The sequence below is a fragment of the Neomonachus schauinslandi genome, chromosome 6 (assembly GCF_002201575.2).
Source record: "Neomonachus schauinslandi chromosome 6, ASM220157v2, whole genome shotgun sequence".
NCBI classification, from domain to species: Eukaryota; Metazoa; Chordata; class Mammalia; order Carnivora; family Phocidae; genus Neomonachus; species Neomonachus schauinslandi.
Genome location: NC_058408.1, coordinates 115,372,591 through 115,396,324, shown reverse-complemented (window position 1 = coordinate 115,396,324; position 23,734 = coordinate 115,372,591). Strand labels below are relative to the sequence as shown.

Here is a 23,734-nt window from a genome sequence, read left to right as displayed (position 1 = left end):
AGAAGCTGGGAACTGAACAGCTAACGTGTGGCATTCTGCTCATATGATTTACTAAGGGCTGCCAGAAGAAAGTGTGATTAAAACTTCCTCGTAACTCCAAACATCACAATCAGAAATCTTTAGCAGGTATTACAGGGGAACAGATTTTAGCTCTCCATAGGGCAGATAATCCTAGTAATTAGTTTCCAAAGCAGGAAAGATGGGTTCAGAAAAGAGATCTCTAAGGCACTATGACTATGGAAGCCGAGATGACACTCTATGACGGGAATGCTTGAGGAGGGATCCTGTTACTGGAAGACACAGAGAACTTGACAAGCTTTATGTCTTTTTCAGGTCAACATTCTCTCCCTGGCTCAATTCCCAGAAAAAGAGGCTGGAACAGGTACCTGTTTTGGAAGGTTTGCTGCAGGATGCCGCAAAAAAGTCATCGTCATCCTCATCATCAAAGAGGCCAACAGGTGCTGGAGGGTACGGGCTTTTCCCTGGAGTGGGCTGTTCAGGCTTCTGCGGCTCCTTGGGCTTCTGGGGCTCCTTCAGTAATGGGACAGAGGTGGCACCAAACACATCAGTGTCCCCTGTGGGTGGAGGGACAGAACAGCCACAGCTGTGAGCCAGTGTGGGTGGGTCTCCTGACTTTACAGGGGGAAAAAAAAAGGACCACCCACCAAGAACATTTAGTTTCAGTCCATCCACAAAACACATTAACAGGACCCAGTAATCCCCATCCTTTACTGCTACAGAACATTCCACGATGCCAATCACCTGGTCACTAAAACACAAGGAAGTCCAAGGCCACTAACTTCTAAAAGAATATGAGCTAACATCAGTGAATGAGCTCTTCCCGTAGGCTATTCGTTGCCCTCTGGAGCTCCTGCTACTCTCAGCTGGCACTTAGATGACAATTTAAAAAATGACAAAATAGTACTTATTTGGTTTTTAAAATTACAAACCCTAAGTCTTGATACCTAAAAATACAGAAACAGCTCCTGCTGGGATTTTCTTTCCAGGTTTGGAGGATGAAGACACTAAAAATGAAAAAGAAAAAAATAACCACTTCAGAAAAGATGACTTTTCTTGTTAAATGTACCTTATTGAAATATGTACAACACAATACATAGCTAATTGGAAACCTTTTAAAGCTAATTTTTCCTAAAAGAGCCATTTTAAAACTCCTTAGCTTTAGCTCAGTCTTCTCTCTACGCACAGTACTTTTTTCTTGGTACTAATATAATCTAAGCTGTGATTCCCATGGACGATTCCTCTGAGTCTGGTCAAACAATAGCACTGGGGTGGGCTGGAGAGGCCAAGGAAGGGGTAAAGCACAGAAGGGAAGGAAAAGGCAGAGCAAGCAGGGCTCCTTAACAGTTTTGGCTCTATGCATTCCACCCGGAGAACAAACAAGTAGAAGAGAACAGCAAAAAATGTGAAATATCAACAACAACAAAAATGAAGACAGTAACAGTAAGGAGGGAAACTAGCATCCACTGATGCCAAGAAGTAGAGTGCAGGAACGGCAGAACACCAAGCCAGCCAGCATCATAGCAAGTCCAAAATCTGATGACTGGTGGTCCAAGGAGACCGCTCACTTCAATTAACTAATTCCCAAATCCCAAGAACTACCACATACCTAATGGAATAAAATTTGTCACTTTTTTTTTTTCCTTTTTCATGTGTGCTCCACAGATGATTCTGATGCACACCAGATCACAGAATTACTGGCCTCCAATTTATATGCAGAATTCTGGAAGTGCTTTTTTGAATTAAACATGATTAAATTAAAACATCCTCAACACGGCTACAGAGTACTTTTCCTGTTTGACTTTTTATGAATTCTCTATTAAGAAAGAAACAAAGGAGGGTGTGTGATGTAATGAGCACTACTAGGCATTATATAAGACTGATGAATCACAGGCCTGTACCTCTGAAATCAATAAGTATGTTAGTTAATTGAATTTACATTAAAAAATGTTTAAAAAAATAAATTTAAAAAGAGACAAAACTGTGATGTGGGTTTACAGATGGTACTTTTGTCTTTTCCAAGACATAAATTAGAGAAAATGAGCTGCTCTTAACTAGACCAAGGCAAGCAAAACAGCTTCCTGCCTAACAAAGAAGCAAGGCTTGGGAACAACTTCAGGGGTTCTGTCCCCTACTGAGAAGTAAGCAGTTCTGGAATTCTGTTTGCGAACAAGAAGAGTCAGCCTCCAAGCTTACCTGCATTAACAGAGGTTCGAGCTTCCCGATCCTGAGGGGCTTCTGTGAAGAGGTCACTCTAGTTGCAATAAAGTGCAGGACACGAAATTTCAAAAAAGCAAAGGAAAATGTAGCTGCACTTGAGGATTTCTAAAGAAAAGTACCTTGTAAAGTTTAAAGATCCATATTTACTGTTCTGCCAGAAATGTAGTTCCAAAGTGAAAACTATGGCAAAATCATACCTTTAAATAGTTTACGTCTATCCAGGAATTAATTACAAACATGGAAGAAGACAACAGATAAAGTAAGAAATGACCGCCTGATCAAGTAAATTATTCACCAGAAATACTCTCACATCCTCTCTCCACCTAACAAAGGGCATCAGGATACAGTATTTTCTCACTTTGTGATCCTTAGTTCAAAATCTCCCAAAATATGAGAAAAGTAAAAGCAACTTGCAACTAAGAAGCCATTTTTTCCCTACTAATTGTGGACCCATGACACAACTAGGGGGATCTTCATTGATTGTCATGGACTCACCTCCTCATCCTCATCATCGAAAAGTCCCTTCCCTCCACTGAACAGGCCACCTCGAGAGCCAAATGGGGAGAAATCTTCATCGGTCAGCTTGGGGGGTCCGAATAAGTTGTCCTCATCTAACAAGCAGAAAGGGAAATGTTTTGGAGGGAGAGTTAAAGATGGGTTTGGAACTCAAATTTCCAGGGTTAGCCTTTACAGCATCTCCAAGACTGGCATGGAGTGTATCTAACCATATGTAACAAGGAGTACTTGAGGGCCAGCAGTCCGAGGAATTCCAAACAAAATTCATTAAACAGTCCAATGAATCCCTTAAAAGGCTCTCTGGGTTCCCACCCTTAACTCTGTAAATGTCTGAAGCAAGGTGAATTCTGTAGGCGATCCCTTTCATCTAGATGTTTCTCTGGAAGCAAGTACCTGGTTCAAATTCCTTTAAGACCTATCCCACCAAGAATTTGGGAGAGGAGGGCAGACTGAACAAAGGTCTGTAGATTGACATAGTCACAAGTAGGAATGTAATGGATGTTACTGTTAAATATGAAAAGCTCTGATACATTCTTTATTGAAAACCAATGCTAGAGATCCCCAGTTTCTATACCTTCAGAGAATTCTAGAAAAACAGCTAATGATCGTTATAAAAGTTAGTAATTCAAATCTTTACAGCATTCTGACTGCACACCCAACTCTCCTCCCAGCATCCCAAAGCATACTTTTAAAAGCTTTGGAAATGAGAATACAGAGAGACCCCATTTGTCGGCATTTAAAGTGGAATTCTATGAATTACGAAAGTGATATTCCTGAATCAAAAGCCTCCTAAAATAACAGAATGGAGGGGAAAGGCTTACCATCTGAGGGAGTTTTCCTTCCCTTCTTCTCCTTCAATGTCTTCCGAGGTTTTGCTTCTCCTGGGGACAAGGCTTGAAGAGTGTTTCCACAGTTTTAACCATACAGTCTACCCTTAATATATTTTTTTAAGATTTTATTTATTTATTTGAGAGAGAGAGAAGGAGAGACAGTGAGAGAGTACAAGCGGGGAGAAGAGGGAGAAGCGGGCTCCCTGCAGAGCAAGAAGCCCAATGCGGGGCTCGATCCCAGGACCCTGGGATCATGACCTGAGCCAAAGTCAGATGCTTAACTGACTGAGCCACCCAGGGCCCCGACGCTTTTTGTCATCCCTGGGGCTCCAAAGCTAAGAGCAAGACATTCAACTCTGTGTCTCAGCTCTACCTTACAACTTCAGTCAGTACCTCAGTCAAGCTGAAAGAACTATTCTGACATCATTCCATCCTGTTCAATCACTAGAATATACTATATAGTACATTTGTGCTTAGTCAAAATACAGAGGTAAATATAAGTGAGAGATTCTTAATCTGGTGCCTGTGATTCTCTGGGGCATCTATTAATCCCCTGAAACTGCATATAAAATGTGATGCAGATATGTATATGTGCATTTTTCTTGGGGGGGTTCCATAATGTTCAGTTATCAAATAGTCTATAAGCCAAAAAAAGAATAAGCCTCTCATGCCTCAGTAAAATTACACAGGGAAATATGCTGTCAGTGAAGCCCAGCAGAGGGGCCTGCACTCTCCCCCAACCCTGTTAAGTCATCTCAATGACGTACCTCTTCGCCCCTCTTCCACCTGGCTTGTAGCCTCCCCTCTGATTCGAGCTGCCAGCTCATCGGCAAATGATGTAGGTCTACTTTTTTTCTACAGGCAGAAAAGATCAAAAGTATCACTTTTTTTGGTAACACGCGAACTAGTACACTTTACTTTTGATACCTAACAAAACTATGTAAACAAAGGCAAAGGAATTGAACTGATTAAAAATTTAACTAAATGAATTTAAACATATGCACCCTATACAGATCACTTGAGAAACAGGACTCCCTTCACAGGGAGATGCTCCTTATTTGCTTATTTTGTTTAAATACTTCACTTTAATCCTGGAAGAGCCAGATGAGGGTGGGAAAAGGATAGGAGTATTAGGGAACTGAACAGACTCTGGAACTGAATAGACCTGAATGATCTGACTTGTAAAACTGTAACAATTGGAAGAAAAAGTGGTCCTCGTAAGGCAACTAGTGATGCTCAACCATTACTTTCAAAACTGTAAATATACAAATATAATGCAAAATGAGACGGTTACGAATATAAATGACAATAAAACTAACGAGTCCTCGGTGCCATTTCTAAAACCTTGTCAAGAGAGTTAACTGTAGTCTTTCTTACAGGTCTAGCATTTTCTTCAATGTCCTCATTATCTTCCTCCTCCTTCTCAGAGTCCACGAAAATGTCACAGCCATCATCCTCCTCTTCTTCATCACTCATTTGCGCAGTGTGCTAAGAGTATAAACCTAGAGGTCAGAACTAGGAGATAAGGTCATCAAGCTGAAAAAGAGATACTACTACCACTTAGCCTACAGGCAAAACAGTGACAGACTGTCAAACAAGGGGGATGATGCTGACGATGCAAAGTCTCAAAGCAATAAATGCGCTAGAACAAATAATACACAAGATTTATTTTCAGTGCAAATACTACACACAGAATAGCAAACACTGAAATACGTAAAATGTCCACCACTGGAGAAATGATAAACTAAATAAGCATCGTCTCATCTTGATAAAAATACTAGTAATTAAAAGGAATAAGCTGTTAACAACTGCAGAAGCATCCAAGGCATCAAGTGAAACAAATGCTGAATGAGAAACCAAGCAGGATACATTGCCCCCGCACCCAAATGCCTACCTCGTTTCTAAGGACACAGATATATTTGAAAAAGCAAAGAAAAGCACTTATACCCCCAGATCACAACACCAGTTACCTCTGAAAGAGTGTGGGATAATGAGGACTGGAGGGCTCAAACTAAGCTTTACCTGTGAAGTTCTAATTTTTATAAAAGCAGCCACTGGTAGGTATCATTTGTATAAACTGTGTGAGGTACTATGCTAAAAGCACTTTATTTTTTTTTATTAACATATAAGGTATTATTTGTTTCAGGGGTACAGGTCTGTGATTCATCGGTCTTACACAATTCACAGCCCTTACCATAGCACATATCCTCCCCAATGTCCATCCCCCAGCCACCCCATCCCTCTAAAAGCACTTTATTAACTACTTTAATCCTTAGGACCCTGAGGCTTACTGGGGCACACAAAACCAGTCTATCTTTAACAATACAAATAAATGGTTAGGCCAATGCTTTTAATCACTATATTGTATTATTTGAAAGTCTGAATTTATCAATCTTAATAGTAAGTTCCATAGAAAAATAAATATCCTCTAACGACCGATTCTTAAATGGCCTCTGTGAATACAACTGGGAAAATACAAGTGCCAACCAACAGGTACGAAATCCTTTATTTGGTAGTTGAAAATTTTTGTGAAAAAACATTTCCCAATTAGGAAGTTGAAACGCAAATTGGGACTATCTCAATATACCATTGTACGTATATTATGGTAGCAAAAATCATAACCCCAGGGCTGATGAGATTATAAGAAAGTCATTATGCATAACCTGCAATGAGACAATAGTATCAAGAGCCTTTACTCTAATTCTACACCATCTCATTCCTAAGGAAACCGTTCACATAAGCAAAGGATTTCTGTGTAGGGGAATAGTGAATGCAGCATTATCTCAAAAATAAAATCCTGGCAATAAACTATGTCCCATATAAATTTATAAACTATGAAAAGTATCACTGTATTACTATACTTCAAATACAGAGTTCACAAAACAAAATTACGAATGATTCAAAATGTAAGAAAATACTTTAATATGTTAACATAAAAGAGCAGAAAATATACGATGCATACTAGAAAAAGAATACATCCTTAGAAGGGCAAACAAAAATTAGGACTGCTATGCTAACACAGTAGGATTAGATTTGTACCTTTTGAGTGTTCCTTAACCTTACTGCTATATTATCTCAAATTTTAAAATAGGGGAGAGGGATTCATGTGAAACAGTTCAGCTTGAGAAACTAGGCCTTCTTTTATTTATTTATTTATTTATTTATTTATTTGAGAGAGAGAGAGCACATGAGAGGGGGGAGAGTCAGAGGGAGAAGCAGACTCCACGCTTAGCAGGGAGCCCGATGCGGGACTCGATCCCGGGACTCCAGGATCACAACCTGAGCCGAAGGCAGTCGCTTAACCAACTGAGCCACCCAGGCGCCCTAGGCCTTCTTTTAGAGGCTATGTTTCCCAATTTTTTTTTTCACTTCTCTGTTTGCTAAGAAAAATGAAAATAAAATATAAAGCAAAACTGAAAACAAACAAACAAACAAAACCAACAATAAAAAAAAAACCCAAGGCAGTAATTAACTTAAAAACATGGAATGCTTGGGGGCGCCTGGGTGGCTCAGTCGTTAAGCATCTGCCTTCAGCTCAGGTTACGAGCCCAGAGTCCTGGGATGGGGCCCCGCATTAGGCTCCCTGCTCGGCGGGAAGCCTGCTTCTCCCTTTCCCACTCCTCCTGCTTGTGTTCCCTCTCTCACTGTGTCTCTCTCTGCCAAATAAATAAATAAAATCTTAAAAAAAAAAAAATGAAATGCTTGAAGGAAAATTAGCTGTAAAAATAAGGACTAAATCCTTACTTTCTCATAAGTCATTCTAAGTAATTTTTTATTGAATTTTTTATTGTTTTAATTCCAATATAATTAACATACAGTGTTACATTAGTTTCAGGTGTACAATACAGTGATTCAACAATTCCTTATGTTACTCAGTGCAATCCCCTTCACCTATTTCACCCATCCCCCCACCCAGCTCTCCTCAAAAAAGTAATTTCAGCATGTACTTAGTATACATGCTATGCTTCAGTTAAAATTTAAAAGCAAAGTCACTGTAGTACATGAGACTCACCCGGTTTTGATCATTGTCACTATGATTAGCAAAATCTTCATCTGACTCCTTTAGGGGGGAAAAAAAAAGCTTTGTTGTTAATACAGAATTTACTCACAAGCACAGAAATGATTTCAGGTCTAAGTCTCTGGGGCACATCTATACTCAGTCTCTTTGTACTGCTTACTGGTCACCTGGAGTATCAAGGTGCAGGTAAAGTAGATAGTTGGCAGTATCACCAAGAGTTGTTCAGGCTAATATGTAATTTTTGTGGCTAATTTAAACATCTCTAATAATTTGCTCATACCTATCTGCACTATCATTGCTAACCTCTGAATTTAAAGTAATAGTTGCACATTTAATTCATTAAATTATCACAAGTTGGTTTGTGTGATTTTACATTTTGGACTCCACTCTCTACATTCCCTCTAACTAGGATAACTACCAAATCAGGCCCAAGAGGGGGAACATCAGTGTTTCCCACCAGCAATTAGGTAAAGAGTTGCATCGAATGCTAAAAGCACAGGATTCAGCTAATTATCATCAGTTATAGCGAGATTATTTAGGAAAAGCTTATTTCCTACTGTTAGGTGCTTTGTTTGGAGGGCCAGCAGAAGGAGGGCAGGGGAGGAGGACTGTGGGAAGAGGGGAGGAGGAGAAGAGAGGAGCATACAATATTGTCTCCTTTTAGGAATCCACACTCAAGAACTATCCTTCACACATTAGTTACAAATACTCGTGTCAAGGAACAACCCCAGATACAACAATGGTCAAGGTCCACAGACCCCAAGGCCCTAGAGCAGGGAGTCAAATCACCCTCTGTAGATATGAAGATACTAGAGCCAGCAGCAAAGTGAAAATGTAAGTGAATGCTTCGAGCATTCTTCTGGTCTAGGTTTTATAGTATAAACAAGTTTTAAATAAGGACTTTTTCCCTAAAATTATTCCAAAATAGAACTTATTCAAAGACTGCATTGCAGTCAGATTCTACCAAAATATTTAAGCTGCCCCCCAAAAATATACTGGTAGGAGGAGGGCCTGGTGGGGAGGTGGGAGGGAGGGGAACGGTAAAAGAGATTAAAATAGTTTTCCTTGCTTTTGTACACAAGACAGAAAGGAAACTTGGGGCGCCTGGGTGGCTCAGTCGGTTAAGCGGCTGCCTTCGGCTCAGGTCATGATCCCAGGGTCCTGGGATCGAGCCCCGCATTGGGCTCCCTGCTCGGCAGGGAGCCTGCTTCTCCCTCTCCCTCTGCCTGCCTCTCTGCCTACTTGCTCTCTCTCTCTCTCTCTGTCAAATAAATAAATAAATAAATAAATCTTTAAAAAAAAAAAGACAGAAAGGAAACTTAATCGTAAAGGAAAAACCTCAGATTATGGCTACTATCACTGTTAAAAAATTTGTGAAAAGAGATTGCTAACTAACAAATATTTATTTAGCCTGCTAAACATACCCTAAGGTTCCTGCCCACCATGACCTAGAGACACCAAACAGCCCTTACCTCTTCTTCGTTCTCTTCACTGTCTGCAATACTGCCACGATCACTGCCTACTGACCCCTCTGGTTAGAAGAAAGAAAAAGCGTTATCGCCAATATTCATAATAAAACATCCTTAATTCCTTCTCAAAATCACAAACCACCATACATCAGCATCACAGAGATTTTGATAAAAGTATCTATACACGTTAACTGGAACTAAAAGTATCTTCACTATAGTGAAGAATGAAACATTTACATAGCCTTAAAGGATCTCCCCACAAGGTACTTATTAACTACAAAAAAAGTTAATTACCAAGGGAAAAAACTGGCCTGTACTCTTCAAAAATGTCAAAGCTATAAAAAGCAAAGAAAGGGGGTGCCTGGGTGGCTCAGTCATTGAGCGTCCGCCTTCGGCTCAGGTCATGATCCCAGGGTCCTGGGATCAAGCCCTGCATTGGGCTCCCTGCTCCGTGGGAGGCCTGCGTCTCCCTCTCCCTCTCCCACTCCCCCTGCTTGTGCTCTCTCTCTCTGTGTCAAATAGATAAATACAATCTTAAAAAAATAAAATAAATAAAAAACAAAGAAAGGCTGAGAAATTATATCAGATTAAAAGAAGACCAGAGATTTGACAAGTAAATGCAGTGAGTAATCCCAGACTGGAGCCTAGACCAGAGGGAAAAGAGCCTGGAAAGGACGTAACTGGGACAACTGGCAAAATTTGAAATACAACTGAGGATTAGCTAATAGAATTACATCCGAGAAAATTTTTTGACTTTGATAATATACTGTGGCTACATATGAGACTGTCCTTGATTTTAGAAAATACCCAGAGAAATATTTTGGAGTAACAGGACCTGATGTCTGCCTCTCACAAACAGATTCAGGAAAAAAGTATTATGTATATAGAGAGAGAAAAATCAAACAAATGTGATGGAATGTTAACAAATGGTAAACCTGAGTGAAGGGTACAGAGGAGTTCTTTGTACTATTCTGGTAACATTAAGGTAAAGTTTGAAATTATTTTAGAATAAAAAGATGTAAACCTAAAAGTAACAAAAATATTTGGCACAAAAGAATACCTTCACTAGACAGCTCTCCGAGACCTACATCTTCCTGCTCCATGAAGAGCTTTGACCCAATTAAATAAGGTAAAGGACGATCAATGTATAGATCCTGTAAAGAATGAAAGATAATCGCCATTAAATATTCAGGTTGAAAAATAAGTTTCCCACTTGATATCTTTGTTCCACCTGACTATCCAAAACAAGTTACATAATGAGAGTGAAGAATAAGAAACAGCAGGATTCAAAGTCCAAAAAAAAAAAAAAATCACTGACTTTTTAAAAAGTCAAATCCTTAGGTTAAAAATAGCAAAGAAAAGCTAATTCACAAAGAATCTCCCTTCTCAAGTGCCTAGTTATACTCAAAATAGCAAAGGCATGCACAAAGTTGACCAGCAGTAATCAAATAAGAGTCATAACTTCATAGTAACATGTTCAAAAGGAGGACCAAGGAAAGAAACGGAAAGTTCTGGCCAGCTTTGATGAGTCCTAGCCCTGCCTTCCTCCCCTAAAATGCAGCCCTGGTGAGCGAAAATCAACCACTCAACCAATCAATCTTGAGAATCATCAATAATAGTCCTAAATTTGGAAAGAAGCACACTGAGGAAATAAATGCTTTTACAGGACTGTGGGAGGCAGGTGGGTGTGTCCAGGTTTGGGAGTGGGAGCAGGTGGGGACCAACAGAAGGATTCCTTCACACCACACTGGAGCAAAGAGAAGGCTGGACAGAGCACATAAAGCATGGGCTACATGAGAAGAAAAGGACGGCAACTCTGCAAGTACCTACAGTCAACATAACGAACTAAAGGCACATCCAAAAGACTGATGAGAACCTGTCTGGGAGAAAAAAATGACCCAAAGAAGAAAAGAATAATATCCCACAGCAACACCCACTGTATAATTTAGAAAAATGAAATTGGTAAATAAGACCAGATTATAAAACAACAGAATGAAATGAAGGACACAGTACATAAGAGAATACCTGTTGGACATCCTTCCATTCCTATCCTCTACTTCTAAGTCCCACCCAACACACATGTATTAAAAATTTAAGTTCAAGAAAGCACTCCAACCAGGGCAACCTCCCATCTCCACAGAAAAACTGATTTGTCCTTTACAAAGTAGGGCATTTCGCCATCATCTCTCTTCTGTATTAGAAAGATCTTGGGGGTGCAGGAGAAAACAATTCTGATGCTTAACACAACAACAGAGAATTTGGGAAGGTTAATGTAAATGTTAAAGACACCACGGCAACTGGGGCGCCTGGCTGGCTCAGTCGGTAGAGTGTGCAACTCCTGATCTCAAAGTAGTAAGTCTGAGCCCCACACTGGGTGTGGAGATTACATAAATAAATAAAACTCAGGGGCACCTGGGTGGCTCAGTCGGTTAAGTGTCTGCCTTCGGCTCAGGTCATGATCCCAGGGCCCTGGGATCAAGCCCCACGTCAGGCTCCCTGCTCAGCGGGAAGCTTGCTTCTCCCTCTCCCTCTGTCTGCTGCTCTGCCTACTTGTGCTCTATCTCTCTGTCAAATAAATAAAAGCTTTAAAAAATAATAAATAAATAAATAAAACTTAAAAAAAAAAAGATACGACAGCAACCAATTTCAGTGCAAACAAAAGAAAAGAAACTAATTGGGCTAACCGTGACTTGGAAGGCCTTCCCACGTCCTCCAGTAGAAGAGAAAGCAGTGTAGGACCTGGAACTAACAAGTGTGGCCCAAGCAATACCCTTGCCCAGAGTCCACGGCTGACTGCTAAATCCCTACAGCGGGAAGGCAAGCTAGTGAGTATACCAGCGCAAAAGGAACAGCCCCAACATGGTACAACACCGGAAGCCTGAACTGGAAGAGAAGTGAGCGCCGAAACGAACGACCAGAAGAGCCTGGCTCTGTGGCATGTTTCAGTTTTTTTTTTTAAGCTTTTATTATTTGTCCAACAGAGAGAGAGCACAAGCAGGGGGAGCCGCAAGCAGAGCCAGAGGGAGAAGCAGGCTCCCTACCAAGCAGGGATCCCGATGCGGGACTCGATCCCAGGACCCTGGGATCATGACCTGAGCGGAGGCAGACGCTTAACCGACTGAGCCACCCAGGTGCCCCTGTGGCATGTTTCAATTCATAAAGCACTTGTGTGTCACAAAGACTCTCTCTCAAAAGCAATACAGCAACCTTTTGTTTTTACTTCTGCGTGGCTGTGCTGCCCCAAATGTCCCCTCCAAAATCTGAGAGAAAGTAGTAGTAAAGCCATAATTACTTTCAAGGCTAACAGTCTATTCATGAACGCTCATAACGGCTTTACTCATCCTAGCCAAAACCTGCAATCAACCCAAATGTCTTCCAATACTTTTTTTTTTTTTTTAATTCTTTCAACACTTCTGCAGTCTCCCTTAGCACAAGCTACAGAACTTCAGGTTCCCAACAATCTCTCCCTCCTATGAGCCTCCTCATACTTCAAAACACAATTCAAGTCTGATCTGTACCCTCATTTCCCCAGTTAGAAGTCAGGTCTCTCACAGCACTTATGACGGGGACTCATATAAATGTCTCCTCTCTCCCACCAGCTGGTAATGCTGTAATAAGCATTGTGAGAGTAGGAACCATGCCCTGCACCTTTGTACTCCCCTACCCTGGCATGCTGCCTTGTACAAATGTTCAGGTAAAGCAAGTCTTCCCAACAGAGTCAATACGAGACTGCTAAGTGCCACGCTCGCTTCCTAAAAGTCAAGTCCATGTCTTACTAATTCTGTGCCCAAGTAAAGTACCCAAAACACAACAAGTGTTACAATAAATATATGAACTGAATGTCTTTACCTTCGGTTCAAGGATCAGTTCCACCCGTTCATTAGCATCTTCTTCTTCAGAGTCTGAGTTTCCCGCTTTTATATCCAGTTGCTCAAATGCACTGTCCAATACTTGTAAACCGTAGTTCACAGCCTCCTGGACCTTAGGGATCAGATCTACTTCTTTCTGTTCCCGGGTCTTCTCCTACAAAAAAATACTGTTCAGCATGGATCTCCAAAATATTGATACCACCCTAATAAAACACAATAAAACAAAAGAAATCAATTAAAAATGTTAACAAAAGTCAGATTCTGCTAAATCCCTCAACAGACTTCGGAGTAAGTTTTAAACCCCAAGTTTGTCACCTTCCGGACATGGATCAAACTACCTAAGGTCCCAGAGTTCCCAGTTCACCATCTACAGAAACAAAAGCACAACTCTGGTATGATGGTTTAGCTAGGTAACCTATGTAAAAATTCCCTGCCCATGAAATGTACATCAATCCCCGGCCACTAGAGGAATGAAGGGCCTAGACTTTCAGGTTCATCATGACAGGATCCCACAAACCTTGGTTAATGCGTCTTTGGACAATTACAGAAGTTAAGACTTAGAAGAAATACTCCAGCCAGAGATGTCATTTTTCAATTAGTTAAAATACAAAAACCAAAACCTAGTAATCATGGCTATTTTATAAACTCGTTTCAAACCAAGAGAGGGTCAGTTCCATTTCTGACTTATCCTGTACATCATCCTAGAACAATGCCCCCACCAAAAGTCCGTACATATCACCAACCTGCTGAAAATACTCCACAGGCCTCCATTTCCTACAACAGCAGCTCCCAGTGACCGTCCCCTCACTCACTCAACTGTGTCAACAGTTGTGAGAAATATTGAAAAAAAATTTTGTGTCATTTCCCCTCTTCACAAATATTCTAGAAGTTGATACATAATTATAGAAAGAACCAAACCAAACAGTGCTGTTTTGAGGGTAAAAGGGAAAACCCTATGAGTTTCTTATACTTTTACCTCAAGTATGGAAGTCTTTCTAATGCGGCTTTTTTGTTCTGGCTGCATCTTTTTTCCACTCTGGTATGCTTGGTTCCAGTCAAATAGCTAATAGTGCACTAAGTGTGTGAAAACATGTTTGTGAAATAAATACACAGTAGCTTTTTAAAAATAGTACACTACACACTCATCACTTCACATTGAACCTGATTTGGTAAAACCATATACCACTGTATTTAAATTTAAATGGTTTAGCAAATCATTTGAGGATCATTAAAAAAAAAAATTTTTTTTAATCTGAGAATAGGCAGAATATAGGTGGTTTCTAACATCCTATCCTAACAGCTTCATCTAAGCAACAGCTACTGATAAAGTACCAACTTTTTCAAGTGATGTGTATTTTCTCAATAAATTAGAGCTGAGCCAAGGCTACTCCCATTATAAACTTATATTCCAGGGCTTTCCTAAGTGGGAGACAAAGGGTACAACTTCTGCCAGAGGGCTAGAAAGCCCAGAATGTCTTACCTATGCTTTGGCCCATGATGTGGCAATACCCAGGAAAAATGATTACGCATCTAGAACATGTGAAGCCACAGAAGGTAAAAAGAGAGAAACTACTGCCCCTAGACTCCTTAGCCTCCAGCACCCACCCCTCACTCCCTTCTCCTTCTTCATGCCTAACCATCAATATCTTCCATTAACAGTCCATAAAATACCAGGCACATCCCCCAACACTGACCTTTAGCGGCTGGCATTCGCTCACTGAAATGGCCTTAAAATCTGGCCCTTCGTTCTTCACCTAGCTAACATCTTATCCTTGTAGGTTGTCCCTGCTTACATCACTGAGATTTTCTCATGTGAACTTCCAGAGCAGTTAGCAGTTCTAACATATTATGCCCTAGTGCCCCAACCAAGACCATAAGCTCCTGAGGGTGAATTCTTTAAGTCACCAGCTCCCTGCAATCTTGGTAGTCAATAAATGCACACTGCACATTCTGTGTCCTCTGTACAAACACAGGAGGCATTCAAATGTGTGTGGACTAAACCAGCATTCATCTCACTGTCATTTCCAACTGGCAGGAATCCAAGCTGTCACAAAAGAACAGGGCAACATGGTCTTCAAAGAACTAACAACTTACAGCCCAGTCTGTGGCCTGCTTTTGTATAGCCCTCAAGGTAAGAATGGTTTTTACATTTCCTAAGGGGGTGAGGGAAAGGAGGAGAAAGAGAAAAAAGAGGGAAAAGAGACAGAGACCGATGTAGCCAGACAAACCTAAAACATTTACTATCTGGCCTTTTACAGAAAATCTCCACTGACCTGTGCTCTACTCTGAAGCCAGAATTCAGAAACTTTTTATATTTCTTACTATACTACATTTCAGAAACAAACTGAAGAGTTCAACTCTTGGGCTATCAGGAGCAGCCTTTCCCATTTCCCCCAGTAACCATCCTGCCCACAATCCCCCACCAGCCACATTACAAATTTCCACCACTTTCTTTCTCTAAATCAAGACTCAACAGAAGAGTGATTTAATGCAAGTACCTGTTCTGCTTTTTCTGTCTCAGCCTTGAGCACCGGCTCCTCCACCTCTTCATCATATACACGCTATACATGGAAGCAAATTCATTGTTAAATGGTCAAAATATCATTTGGAATACGTTGCAATATACAAATTCAACACACAATACAAAAAGACAAAGAGAAGAAACAATTATTCAACAAATGGCTGAGGACATCGGTCAAGGACAAAAAGCAAAAAGCAGCAGTTAATTCACCGAAAATTAAACTTAAAAAGATACAAATGACTAGGAAATGTGAAAAACATTCAATCTCATGGTTGGTTGACCAAAAAGTCACAAAAACAATTAAGACATCATTTTCATACCTTTTGGTGAAACCTAATACTTAATGCTGACAGGGCAACGATACAGGTACTTAAACGTGAGGCTACTTAAAATGTCAACTGGTAGAACTTACCTACTAGGTAACGAGAGCTTTAACACTTTGAGCGATGGAAATGGTAAAAGTATTTTTCATCCTGTTGCTTAAGATGGTTCATAAACTTTTATTATCCCATTTATATTTTTAACGATTTTACTATTAAAGAGAAGACATGGGAACATGCCCTAGTAAGACTTATTTGAAATCTGCAGTATTTAAGATTGGGATACTGGCATACAGATAATCATGATAAAATACACAGGCAAGAAACTGATCCATAATTATATATAAGCCTAATGTTACATTCACAAAACACATAAATGTATATATACATACTTTCATACACATGAGTCAGTGAGGAAAAGAACTTACAATAAAGCTTACCCATGGGGGGAAGAAAAACAAAGTAGCATTCTTATCTCATACCACATATAAAAGCACCCATATACATCCATGCAGATATATACTTTCCAGATAAGAATAAAAACACAGATATACAAAGAGGCCCTCACCCAAAATATTTAGAGTTAAGGTAAAAAATGGGAAGTTGGTGCCTGTGAAGCAAATATGTAAAAATATTAAAGTCTGTTGATGCAAAGTGGTGCATATTATTAGCATTTGTGATTATTATCTGTTCTTCTCTAGACATTTGAAAGATTCCATTAAAAGTTTTATATTGAAAGATTGTTGGGGTGCCTGGGTGGTTCGGTCAGTTAAGCATCTGCCTTCGGCTCAGGTCATGATCCCAGGGTCCTGGGATCGAGTCCCGCATCGGGCTCCCTGCTCAGCAGAGAAGTCTGCCTCTCCCTCTCCATCTGCCTCTCCCCCCTCTCACGCTCTCTCTCAAATAAATAAAGTCTTTTTTTAAAAAAGTTTTATATTGACAGTATTAAAATGCTTATAAAATAATAAAGTAGTATTAAGAAAAATGCAGCCTACAAATATATACATACAGAAAAGATTAAAGTTAAAAAAAAAAAAAGACTAGAAAGAAATATGGCAAAGTGTTCAATGGCTGGGTAACTTGGGGAGGTGGAATTCTAGTTGATTTTTTGTGGTTTTAATTTTTTTACATTTTAGTACTTTTTATCTATGCCAACCTCTTCTACAAGTGTTCATTACTTTTATAACAAGAGAGAAAAAACTTAAAGGCCAATGTCTGCACGGGAAATGGACTTAGAATATATACGCCAGAATGCTGAGAGACACCCCTCCACCATCTGAAATTTCAGATGCTGCTTCTTTTTCCATACTTCTAAAAAATAATTTTTCTGTAAAGACAAGAAATTTGGGGGGGGGGTAATTTTGAAAGACAGGAACAGAAAAGTAAATAAATCTTAAAATTGAAGCTTTCAGACATGGCAGCTACCAAGGTCACTTCAGATTTTAAATAGCGAGACCACTTAACCTAAAAGGTTAGCTTCACGCTCAAGTCTGAACAGCACCAACATCCTACTCTTGCCCCTGCTTGTCATTAAAAACTACCTCATAAGGGGCGCCTGGGTGGCTCAGTCGTTGAGCGTCTGCCTTCGGCTCAGGTCATGACCCCAGGGTCCTGGGATCGAGCCCCGCATTGGGCTCCCTGCTCAGCGGGAAGCCTGCTTCTCCCTCTCCCACTCCCCCTGCTTGTGTTCCCTCTCTCACTGTGTCTCTCTCTGTCAAATAAATAAATAAAATCTTAAAAAAAAAAAAACAAAAAAACTATGTCATAAGATACCAGTAGACTGTGGCTGGGAGGCCAAACACGACCTCTAAAAAATAATCCAACAAATATATAAAACCCAGGGATCTTCTGAGAGTGACAAGAACTATGTATCTCAAGTGCTCAGCATACAGCAGATAATCAATGCTAACTTCCTTCACTCTTACCAGGCTAACCTCACAGCTTCACATGTTTTTCGATAATTTTAAAATCAGGCAGCATTCCCAGAATTGTTAAATATCTTTAGTATTTTCCCTCAAAGGATCTTTTCTTCATTTGGGGAGATGGGGTAAGAGAGAGGTGGTGAACTGGAGAAAAGGGACCACGGGCTGAGGACTTCTTAACAGATAATAAACAGCCCTGGTCCTTTTCATTTATGTGTTCTCTCATTCATTCATTCATTCATTCAAATATTCACTAGGGTCCTACAAACCAGGAACGTGATGGGCCTAAAGAATACAACATTTAGAACAAATGTGGGGCTTGATTTACTAGGGTAGTTTGACACATCAAATCGTACCAATAAATATGAAATTACAATCATGAGAAGTGCTACTAAAGAAGTCATTTCTGGGGCACCTGGCTGGCTCAGTCAGAAGAGCATGTGACTCTTGACCTTGGGGTCATGAGTTCAAACTCTACTTTGGGTGTAGAGATTACTAAAAAAATAAACTTAAAAAAAAAGTCATTTCTAGGTCACTTAATGTTTCAGGACAAAATTCCTGAATTAACAGATTAATGAAACTTTAAGAATTCTGTTCCCTTCTGATAACACACTGAGGCACTGGCCACTGTTAATCAGTATTTCTCCTTCAGAGTCCCCTCTTGAGCCTTTACTAAAGGTACTAATTTCTCTTGCCCTAGAAAGTTCTGATTGCTCTTTAATTTCACTAATTCTGTAATGCACTTTTTCAACCTGCTTCTGAGGTTAATTACTAAAACCCAGAAACCTACCTGTGACTTTGAATACCTTTCCAATAAACTACCATGGAACCAAATGGCACCATCATTCAAGCCAGAATTGTAATATATGAGTACCAATGTCAGGGTTTGAGGAAAACACATAAAAAGCCAAATCACTGCCAAAAATATTAACAGCATATAGATTTTTTCAGAGTTTTGTTACACATCAGCTGATTTTTTTTTTTTTTTATTTATTTGAGAGAGAGAATGAGAGAGAGAGAGCACATGAGAGGGGGGAGGGTCAGAGGGAGAAGCAGACCCCCCGCTGAGCAAGGAGCCCGATATGGGACTTGATCCCGGGACTCCAGGATCATGACACGAGCCGAAGGCAGTCGCCCAACCAACTGAGCCACCCAGGCGCCCTCTTTTTTTTTTTTTTTAAGATTTTATTTATTCATCTGAGACACAGAGATACAGAGAGAGAGAGAGAGAGCGCATGAGCAGGAAGAGAGGCAGAGGGAGAGGAAGAAGCAGGCTTCCTGCCGAGCAGAGAGCCCGATGTGGGACTCGATCCCAGGACCATGGGATCATGACCTGAGCCGAAGGCAGACGCTTAACGACTGAGCCACCCAGGCACCCCAATACTTGCCACATCTTAACGACTGAGCCACCCAGGCGCCCCAATTCTTGCCGTATCTTAAACTTACTAGCAAAGAGATCTCTAACATCTTTACTAATATCCTTATTTTACACAGTTTCCCGAAAACAGTAGCGGCAATTCAACATGAACTACTAAAAAAATGCATTACTATGTGGCAAAAGATACCTGCATGACAATATTTGGCCTTCTCTTCACAATCCTGAATCTTGGGCTTTTATAATTTTGCAATTTTCAAAATCCTTTCTACTACTTTACACCTAACAATCTCAGGAAATAGGCTACTTTAATAATCCTCCTTTCACAGATTAGTTAAGGCTGACACTCAGAAAGTTAACCTTCCTATGAGACATAGAAATTAGCTTAACTAAGCTTCTTCTCCATTCTCATAACACTCTCCCCTTCACTCACTGGGCTCTAGCCACATTTGTTTCCTTTCTATTCGGGAATTACACTATTATGGAGAATTGTGATCTTCTCTAAAAAAAGGTCTATCTAATTTACCTATGTATTCCTGGGACCTAGCACTTAGAAAGTCAATACATATATAGGGAAAATCACACATGGCTCAAAGCTCAGTACTCTGTTTAGAGTTGATTCTGTATCACAGGTTCAGCCACTGTAACAAAATGTTAATATTACAAAAAAAAAAAAAAAAAGACTATTCCAAGTAGGCACACACATGCCTTTAATATAACATCAAAACGTGATGGACACAGTCAATATTGCAGCCATATTCTGGTGCCCAGAGGATCAAACTAGGTGTATAGCTCTCCTTAACAGAACACGTCCACAATAAGGCTTGTTGGGATACCATACAAGTCAGCACAACTAAAACTAAAAAGGGATGGAAAAACTAGAATGTAAGAAAATTGTATCATTAGATTTTTTTAAAGTCTTGAGAAAATAAACTTTATTAATTAGAAAAAGGCATTAATCCTAGAGAAAGAAGCTTCAATTCCCAAGAACCCCTACATTCATCAAATTTAAGGAGGGTAACTAATAATCACTTAATATCACAACAAACTCTTGCTTCTCCAAAAAACACTATTTATAAGTCTGATACAATTAAGTAACTCACATTCTCAATGAACTGGGTATTAGACAGCATAAGGAAGTCATTGAAGACATTATGAAGGCGACAATCTGTGGCTTTAGTTTCCCGGATTAGTCCATCCACTTGTTTCTTGATTTCATGGGTCCTAGAGATAGTCTGCTGTGAGAATTCCTGTAGAAACTGTAGCAGCTATTTAAAAAACAAACATACAGCAATATCAATATCACATACGTCTATTCCGTGCATCAAAAGAAAAAAAGAACCCATTTCTTTTCACCTTTGTGTGTGTGTGTGTGTGCTAGAATGTAGGGATGCCCCTTTTGACAGTACCCAAGACCAAGCAGCACTGAAAAACATTAAAGAAGCTCATCGAAACAGTGGCAAGGAGTCAATGGACACTTGCTACCTCATTTCTGGAGAAATTTTAAAGTCTTGTCTGGTTATCATTCTTCAGAAATCCCAAACGAAGAGCGAAATAACAAACCACCACTCTTATTTTTTAAAAAAAATGTATTCATATGGGACTTTGGAATCACAGTTTTGAGTTTCCAGGGTCCCCAGCCCTTAAAGTCCCACTCAGGGATATCTATATAGAGGCTTGTCTACCTCCCCATACAGTCCGGGTCCCAACGTGGAATGGCTTCACTGGTGCCCTAGCAATTCCGCGGCGCTGAGAAAAATCTGCCTCCCTCGGGATGGAGATGGGTGCACCGCTAGAAAACCCAAACAAGGAAGAGAACCCCGCATCTGGGCTGCAGTCCGAGTGGGGGCACTCAGCCGGCTAAGGACGACGGGCCCGCCCCAGCCCAGGTGCCTAGGGTCCGCCACCTTGGCGTTTTTGAGCGCGAGAAAGGACGTGTTATTAAAAATAAGAGAGGCAGCGGGATTGACCGAGTGGAGAAGGAATCGCTGCTCCCGTCCTCCTGCTCGCAGGCCGCGCGTCACCCCAGACGGCCCGCGCTCCCCTCCCGTCCCTGGGGCCCGCCTCTCACGCCCGCATCAGCCGCCAGCGACCAGCTCTGGCTGCTCCTGCGGATCTCCTCCACCGACCAGGGTCGCTCCCACACGGGCTCGGACGCCGGCGCCCGCTCCTGGTCCGGTGTCGTTCGGTTCATCTGCAGCAGGAAGGACGGAGAAGAGAGGCTGAGCTTCGGGGAGGCGGCGGCCCCGGCCCACCCCGGCCCACCCCGGCCGGCTCCTGCCCGCCCCTGCCCATCGCCCTCACCATCCCGGCCGTGCAGTTCGGCGGGCTCCGGGGCAGCCACGACCGCACCCGCCGAGGCCCGCAAATTTGCGGAAGCCGAGCCCCGAACCCCGAGCTCCGCGGCGGCGGCACGTGATCGCCTCTCACGTGACCTGGCTCGCACGTGACCGGATGTGCGTCGGCGCCGCCGGAAAAAAGAAGTGGCCACGGCTTAGGGAGTTGAGTTAGAAGACCTGCAGCTGGGCTAAGGTGGAAACTGGGGGGGAAGAGAGGATGCCGACGGCAGGGGGCGCTGGTGGCCGGGCTGTCTTGGAGCGGGAGGACGCAGGCTGTGGTTCCGGAGCACGCTGCCAACCCGGCTTGTCAGAAGAGGGGAGTCCCGAAACCTGTGAAACAACCCGCCTAGCGGCTTCGGCCGTCGGGCGACGTGGGCGGAGGAAAACCTTTCCCAGCTGCGTCTCTTCCTGGTTGCATCTCCGCTGCTCTTCGCTGCTGGGTCGGCGCACTGGCGCTCAGTAAGTGGAGGGGGACGGACCAATCTGACCATCACCGTGCCTGCCGACCTGCTCGGTTTCAACTCTTTTTGTAGGTCCTGCTTAAAAAAGCCTTTTACGCATTCAGCGTTGTCCACAGATTCAGGTGCAGACTTCTCGTAAGACAAGCAAAAATCTTTTATAATCTGATCTCTGTTGTGAATATATCTTCAATTCTCCCAGCTCCCCGCTAGCGCTCAGTGATCCAGATTTTTCCCTTTGCTGAGTCCCTCTTGTGCCAGACCAACTTCTTTAATTAAAAATCTCAGTTTCTTTTCATTCCTTTGTGCCCACGGGCAAGTTACTTAAACTCTGTTACCTTTCGTCCTCAGAAAAAGGAAGATACGTATCTTGCAGGGAGATGGTATTAAGTGTGGTGATATTCTTAAAACAGCGAGCACGATCCCTGCCTCCTGGTGAGCATTAAACATGGATCTTACCACTTTCCCTATGCTCTTTGTCCAACTCTTGGACTTTCTTTTGTTTTTGCCTCTATCACCTCAGTGAAAACTTCCCTGATTATCCCAAGTACAGTTTAAATGCCCCTGTATTTTCTGTATGTTTGTACAAATATCATAACATTGTATTATAATTTATTTATATATCTGTCTCCCTTTATTAATAATAGCTGGTATTTATGAAGTGCTCAGTATTTACCAAACATTTTATACGTATTAATTCATTCAATTCTTACAATGATCCTGTGAAGTAGGTACTATTATCTTTATATTATAGTTGAAGAAACTGAGGCACAGAAAGATAAGTAACTTCCACAGGGTTAGACAATCAGTAAAGACACAGAGCCGAGAACCTACACAGTTAGCCACTGTGCTACACTGTAGCTAGTCTTACTCTCTTAAGGGAACTTTATTTTTAAGTGGCTATCTACCAGCCTTCTAGTAGAATGCCTCACATTCATAAAAAAACAAAACAAAAACGTTTCCAATTTGGTAAAATTTAGGTGAGCCAGTTACTGCTCTTGCATCTCATCTGACGTCATCAACTTCAGTAGCCAGGTAATGACCCTGGGCTTAATGTGCCTCAAGATCCTTAATCAACATCCCAATTCTCAAAGCCCCTCACCCACACCCTGGACCTTATCACCTGATTTTCTTTCTTCTAGATCTGGACTGCAGTAGAGCAGCCTTTTAAATTTTCAGGTCTTTCTTTTATTCCCTAGTCTGTTATCAACTAACCCAAACCTCATCCCTCAGTCCTCCCCTTTTCCCACAATAACACCTTCTTAGCTTTATTTCCTTTCCTGTTCTGCATAGCACGCATGATAGTAGCCATCAGCTTCTCCTGAAAGCTCTTTAATATCCTCATGTCAACTTTCTGACACATAGCTCTGCTAGCTCCTAACTTTCAATCAGTCCAATTATGTCCTTTCTCCTTTCCTGCACCTAGGTTCCCAAATGAAATCACCACAAATTAATATTCTGCGAATTTGGCTGAACTCTTAGCACTGATGAGCAGTCCTTTTACTTATCCTTGATCTTTATACTTATCCTTGATCAGCTCCCTTCCATAAGTTCACCACAGTTTTTCATATTATCTACCCACTTGCCTCTGCAAGAGAGAACAGACTTCCTCTTCTCACCTCATACTTAAAATGTTTCTATGTATACACACCTTCTGTATCTCATACAGCTCTTTATTTGCACATAACAGAATTTGACTGGCAAACTGACAAAATTGAATTTGGGGTTAAGAACCTACAGGACTCACAGGTAAGGAAAAGCTAAGCAGTCAGGGCTTGGAAAGGGCATAAACCATAGGAACTCAGGAGTCCCCTTTGAGCCAATGCCACCAGAATGACCAAGGTCCAGTCATTTCCCCT

At 41.3% G+C, this 23,734-nt stretch overlaps 1 protein-coding gene across 5 annotated transcripts in view; it reads right to left on the bottom strand.

Annotated features, from left to right (window-relative positions):
* Nucleotides 1–21,494, bottom strand: part of LOC110589715 (WASH complex subunit 2-like) — a 52,860-nt gene extending 31,366 nt beyond the window's left edge. For 3 of the 5 annotated variants that reach the window (XM_021700292.2, XM_021700294.2, XM_021700295.2), the window contains exons 1-15: nt 21,383–21,494; nt 21,150–21,272; nt 20,182–20,346; nt 15,439–15,501; nt 12,921–13,094; nt 10,132–10,225; nt 9,075–9,133; nt 7,597–7,644; nt 4,962–5,072; nt 4,352–4,439; nt 3,576–3,647; nt 2,734–2,849; nt 2,215–2,272; nt 966–1,025; nt 387–575 (exon numbers count right to left, since the gene is read on the bottom strand). In XM_021700292.2, the coding sequence (XP_021555967.2) occupies nt 387–575; nt 966–1,025; nt 2,215–2,272; nt 2,734–2,849; nt 3,576–3,647; nt 4,352–4,439; nt 4,962–5,072; nt 7,597–7,644; nt 9,075–9,133; nt 10,132–10,225; nt 12,921–13,094; nt 15,439–15,501; nt 20,182–20,346; nt 21,150–21,272; nt 21,383–21,385 (1,423 nt within the window). In that variant the 5' untranslated portion in view covers nt 21,386–21,494. Of the gene's footprint in view, nt 1–386; nt 576–965; nt 1,026–2,214; nt 2,273–2,733; nt 2,850–3,575; nt 3,648–4,351; nt 4,440–4,961; nt 5,073–7,596; nt 7,645–9,074; nt 9,134–10,131; nt 10,226–12,920; nt 13,095–15,438; nt 15,502–20,181; nt 20,347–21,149; nt 21,273–21,382 lie in introns of those variants that run through there. The other 2 variants (XM_021700293.2, XM_021700296.2) reach the window with 2 other exon arrangements.
* Between the last annotated feature and the right edge of the window lie 2,240 nt (nt 21,495–23,734).